This window comes from Vicugna pacos, chromosome 3 (genome assembly GCF_048564905.1).
Source record: "Vicugna pacos chromosome 3, VicPac4, whole genome shotgun sequence".
NCBI classification, from domain to species: Eukaryota; Metazoa; Chordata; class Mammalia; order Artiodactyla; family Camelidae; genus Vicugna; species Vicugna pacos.
The window spans coordinates 100,089,960-100,095,959 of NC_132989.1; the positions used below are offsets into that span (position 1 = coordinate 100,089,960).

The 6,000-nt window shown below is 38.6% G+C and overlaps 1 protein-coding gene across 1 annotated transcript; it reads right to left on the bottom strand.

The window, feature by feature from the left end:
- Positions 1 to 2,655: 2,655 nt before the first annotated feature.
- Positions 2,656 to 5,117, bottom strand: LOC102538667 (phosphatidylinositide phosphatase SAC2-like). Its single transcript, XM_072958937.1, has 2 exons — positions 5,027 to 5,117; positions 2,656 to 4,553 (listed from the first exon to the last, which is right to left on the bottom strand). The coding sequence occupies exons 1-2, from the start codon at positions 5,115 to 5,117 to the stop codon at positions 3,805 to 3,807; spliced, it is 840 nt and encodes a 279-aa protein (XP_072815038.1). The 3' UTR covers positions 2,656 to 3,804.
- Positions 5,118 to 6,000: the final 883 nt, after the last annotated feature.

The following is a 6,000-nucleotide window of genomic DNA, read 5'->3' on the forward strand; positions in this document are numbered from 1 at the left end:
CCCAAACTTTCTATAATAAACATTCTTGTACATTAATCCTTGTCAATTGCTCTATTTCTTTAAAATAAATAATCATTATAATGCCATATAAGGACATACACTGTGGGCATTCAAAACCAGAGACAACAGTACATCTGAATGTATTAGTGTTTAAGAATCATAACGTGTCTAGGAGGATTTTACGTAAATCAACCTAGTGATCAATTTTAAGAACACAAAACAGATACTATGTGCTACCTAATGTGAAGAAATAAGAAGTACCACACATCAACAAGGAGTAACTCTTACCAGTCAAATCTGAAACAAAACCTGTCTCCAATCAGCAATTTGTTAGAAAAACATGAAAATCAAAGAAATATGTTAACAGTAAATCCTAGACGAATACACACAGAGAAATCCAGAATTGTTAATTCTACAAGGCAAATGACCATCCACTAGGAATAATAAACTTCATGGAAAAAGGAGGGGAAACCTGTAGATTTAAAGACAAGAGGATCATCAACCAAGCTATCAATGCTCTGTGTACTCTGTGCCCTGTTGGGATCCTGATTTCAATGAAACAACTTTGAAATTATGAGACAATGGAAATATATACACTGAGTAGATTTTTGTAATATTAAAGATTTGTCATTAAATTTGTGGGAGGATAGCTGGAAAAAGGTTTTGTCTTGTTTTGTATTTTTTCAGTCCTTATGCTAATTTTTGAAATTAAATATTATGTCTTAAGATTTTGATCTATACTATTCAGGGTTAAAGGAAACTGAAGGGGTTACAGGGGTAGAGCCAAGACACGATTGGACATATGCTGATAATTATTGGTCTTCTCTATATTTACATATTTTTTGAGAATTAAAAATGCCACAAAAGGGAGCAGCAGGAAATGAGTTTAATATTTAGGTAGGGGACAGTCTAATTATAAATGTGTATGTGGTTTATCCTAAACAGATTTGGGGAAGGGAGTGAAATGATGGAATTCACAAGTTAGACTACACTGTTTGAAATGTGGACATGAATTCATCCAGAAGCAAGGAGATAATTAAGAACTTCCTCAATTTCTGTAATCCCAGTCCCCTCTCTGGCGCACTCCTATGGGTGGTAATTTCTCTACAGAATGATAAAGAAAATAAGCATCAATTAAAAATGAGATGTGAAAGCCAAGGAGACTCCTTGGTAGAGGCAAAGGGACCCTCATGTCTTGCACTGGGAGTGCAGAGAAAGCCAAGCATGAGGGCTGAGATTAGCTAGTCTGTGTGACTGTCTTCAAAGGAGATTGAACTCTCAAGGAAGGCAGATTTGTTATGCCGACAGTGCCCCCATTGGGAAAATCTCAGTCTCCAACACCTGGAATCTAAACATGTGGATGATTGTCCCAGAAGATTTTGATTCCTCTGACTCCTCTGAACCTTCTAAGCCTGCAGAAATGTTTCACTCCTCTCTATTAAGAGAAATCATCTCAATAATCCTGAAAGGCACCAGACATAATACTCAATATCTGCCCTAATTTTCCCTCCTGTCCACTCTGCCTATACCTAGGTTTTAAGTTACAACAACAACCGAGGACACACTAGGCTTCATGAGGAAAGAAAGTACTGTAATTTAAAGACAGTGTAAATCTATCTGACTTGTATCGGTAGCCACCTGGGAAGTCTGAGTAACACTGAGTTAGAAGATTCTTTATCAAAGGGGCTGAACATAGAATTAGAAAGGGAAAAGTTTATTTACTTGAGAATACTTTCTGAAAATCAAGGAATTAGCATACTGGAAAGAACCTCAGGAGAATGTACAAAATAACTAATAAGGTCGCTCCCACTGGCATGATACATACTGACCAAACTGAGCAAAATTGAAATGTATGAATCACCATTTTTTTTTTTTTTTTTTTTTTAGTTACCATGTGTTTATTGTGCCAATGGGAATTGTAATTTACCAAAGAGAAATACATAATTTGCTTGGTCTTAAAGAAAAGGAAAACCCTCTTGCAAATAAAAAAAACTTCCCAAATTACTAGTACTTTGGGCTGTTTTTCATGAATTTTAAGACTCACCCCTGTGTGGGAAAAGATCCTGGGTGCTTTGGTAGAAACCCATTACCAGAGGTAATCTTAGGTACAGCAGGTGGTGCAGCACGGTGTCCTCCTTCTCAAGTCCCACTCAGGTAGGAGACTGGTCCTCTGGGCTTCAGAAGCCCTTTTCTCCGCTGACAACGAAGTTTGCTGATTTAATGCAATGTGAATCCTATTTGAATCACCAGGAAACCGGACAGACATCTGTATTACCCTGATTGGAATTAAAACATCACCTTAACTTTAGTTTTCAAAACTCTCTGGAACTAATTTCTTTCTTTGGAGCTTAAAAATGCATTTTTTCACATGAGCTCATTTTCTTTCATGTTGTAGGATACTTAATAGTTTCAAGACAAGGAGATAAGAGAAGGCATTGAGTTTCAGTGTCTGGGTTTTAAAATGGGATAGTTTGTAATCCATTTCATCATTTTAAAAGTCTTGAAAACACTTCAGATGAGTAAAGTATTTGGAAAGGCTGGGACCAAGTGTTCAGTTATAGCAAACTTAGCTTGCTTCTGGTCTTTAATCTGATTTTAAAAATCAAACCCTTATCTTTGAACTGTTATTCAAGGAATTCTCATTCACATTGTCACTTTAAATTATAATGATACTTTATTTTAAATAGTCACGAGATCTGACACTTCAAAAAAAAGATACCACTAATAAATAACAAAAGTGAAAATACTTATCAAAGTCACAACAGACGTAAAGTTCAGCTGAGAATCACTGCAACAGAGTAAGGCTCTAAAGATACCAGACAAACCAATACTTAGCTGGAATAAGGTGTACAACTTTCTCACTGTATGGGTTTACAGACGAGGCCCTGGTTCCACGTGGTCGAGGTTGCAGTCATAAAACCGGTTTTAGCACAATAGTGCTTCAGACTAAAGTTTTCAGTAGTTGTGATAGTCTGTACAAGATGTTACGAACTGACCCCTGCAAAAAAGTGTAACTTGAAGACTTCTTTCAGACATTACCAGTGTCTGATAAATGTACATTCCTAACATTCCTGAAGACAGAAGAGAATTAAATTTAATAGGTGCTGGTATTCACATCTGATCTCTCAGGTTTTATGACTGGTAAGTCTCAATGCTCCTAGTCTCCAGGGTGTGTACAAGGTGGCAGTATTTTAAGCTTGTTAAGTAGAATATGGGGAAATTAGGATCAAAGGGGCATCCATTTCTTGACTATAGCGCCATTAACCCTCATAACTTTATATGGAATGGTTACGCCATCAAAACTAAACCAACAGTTTTTATATTAAAATGCTTCTCCATACTAGTAACACTTTATTTAAAGTCCCTAAAAACTACCTTGTAGAGGTAACACACAGAAACGGACAAACAATAAAAAATAAGAAAAAAGCTAATCACCTAAATGGATCCATGTCCATCCTTTATGTGTCTACTTCATAATCCACCCACCCACCCCATTCCAAAAAAGCTTCAGGTTATTACGTCCCAAAGTCATCTATTCCTGAATTACTTCCAAAGAAACAAACTGCCCTGTAGTGTATAAGCTACTTAAGGTCTGCACATTCTAGGATGCTGCACTTCTGTTGTCCTAGCCATCAAATCTGGAAATCTGCTCAAGTTCAGACTCCTTTTAAAACCTTCAGAAATAAACATAATTAGAATTTGCAATCCCTAGATTCAAACAAAGTACAGGTTTAAATAGCCTAATATGTAACACCTCCCTTTCTTGGATTAAATACAAGCCACAGAATTCTTAGCAGCTAAAAACTAAATCTGAATTATTCGTGTCTGGCATTGTGTAAACATATTTTTAAGTTCATTTTGCTGGACTTCATTAACTACTTCAGGCTCTGCAGGGCTCTTCTGAACCTTGGCCACTGCATAGTTTATCCCCTGGGTTAATCCAGCTTGGGTAATATTAGCAACCTGGACCATGGAACTTCGAATCTTTGCAAAGGGAGAGACTGCTCTGCTGCTACAGCTCTCTGAAGGAGAAGGAGTTACATGCGGCCCTCTCTCAAGTTCAAGTATGCTGGGTTCAGAGCCGGGGGTCTTTTGAGATACCAATGAATGCATGGGTTCAACTGATAAGAACTGTGGGCCTGTTGCAGAAAAAGACACATCTAATTGAGATGGTCGAGAAGGTATCTGTTCTGTTGATTCAGACTGAGTTTCTTCATTAGAAACTTGATTGGTCATTTGATTTCCTTCCTCGCTAGCCTGCTGAGGAGCAGGCCTAGTTTCTGTTAGCTGGGTCATTTTGTTTTGTGCATCTTGTACAAATCTGTGGCAGTAAATATCCACAGGCTTGGCAAAGCCAGTCAGTGTGTGTATGCTGTCAGCAGAAGGACTTTTCTTCAAAGGAGACTCACGGCCTTTTCCAAGCCCACTTCCATGAGCAACAGTAACCTCTGAAGGAACATGAATACTAATATCAGTGCTGCTAACAGACTGGGATCTGCTGCCTAGTCGAGGTGCTGAAGCAATAATACCACAACTAGGAAGGACGTAGTCTCCTATGTCATGGATATGTCAGATGATGGATAAAGAAATTTAAAAATTCAGGGATGTAGACATGCAAGAATGGATATAATGTGTACAGTCCGAAGATGAACATGATGGTTATGTTCATTAGGAAGGCTCAAAGGACACACAGTTTATCAATGCCACATGAATGGCCTGGTGAAGAAGGAAACAGCATCATTAAAAAGTTCAGCAGTGGCTCTACTTTTCAGTTTTGGGCTGGTGACAGGAAATACTGTTACAGAATTTGTCTGGCTGGAAACACCGTCTATCAATGGATTCTGAAACAGAAGAGTCAGGGTGGCAGCAGTTAACTGCCAGCAACCAGGTGGTACTTTACAGATATGTGATGACTAGCAAAGTTCGAGTAGTAGCCCTGGGAACAAGACACACAGAGACTTCCAAGGATGGTTAATGGAATAGGGCCTCCCTAGGGGCAAAACAGATTGATGGCTGACAGACTCACCACTTGGCTTGAACCAGCAAAAGGAGTCAAGGTTTGGTGACTGGACATCTAAGGCTGGCCACCCTGATAAAAATGTCATGATTCCTTGCATGGTTGTCAGACCTGAGTCTGTCGTTCAAAATCAAAACCCACTGAACACTAGTTCCAAGTGAAACAACTGCAACACATATCACTGGTTTCCTGAGTCTTTCACCAAAGGAAATTATGACCATTTACTAAGCTGACTATAAAATTTGGAAATGGGACCACTTATATATTTCTAGCACTGTTGGTATAGGGTCTCTGTGACATTGAACTATGAATACTTTGACACATTATTGTGGCCTTTCTATAGGTATGGGGGCATATAGGAGACAAGTAATAAATGGCTTCCATAGATCATCTTGGTGGTCATTTCCCTGGACCCTGAATGTTTAATTGGTATTAACACACTTGAAAGTTAGCACAACATCCAAATTTGGTCCTTAGTTGTGGATAACCACCAAAATGGGGAAAGCCAAGTGGAAACCTCTGAAGCTATTCCTGTCACGACAAAGTTAGTAAAAATAAATAAATAAAAATTGTAAATGTACCTATCATAGAGTTTAGGAGATTCTGATTAGCCATAAGTTTCTAACAGATGCAAAGATATTGGTCCTTATCACACCCCTAGTATGTTTCCTAGCATTCACCCTGTAGAAACCAGATGGATCCTGGAAGATGACTGTAGACCACTGCAAGTGCAAGCCAGTGGTTGCCCTGATTGAAGCTGCCATGACAGATGTCGTAGCTTTGTTTGAACAGATACAGCCTCAGGTTCCTGGTATGAGGACATTGTTTTGGCATATGCGTTCTTTTCTACTTCAATAAGAAAAGAGGATCAGGGAGAGTTTTTGTTCACTTCAAATGTGTAATAAGCAATTGCCAATTTTGCCCTTGGGGTGGAACCCCTTTTCCTCTGCTATAGTGTAATCCAAAGGGATCTGGACTGTCTA

Coding starts and splice junctions, on each gene's coding strand:
- LOC102538667 (XM_072958937.1), bottom strand. CDS start 5,117: ATGCAAGGAATCATGACATTTTTATCAGGGTGGCCAGCCTTAGATGTC. Junction 4,554..5,026: donor TTGCTGGTTCAAGCCAAGTG/GTGAGTCTGTCA, acceptor TCCATGACATAG/GAGACTACGTCCTTCCTAGT.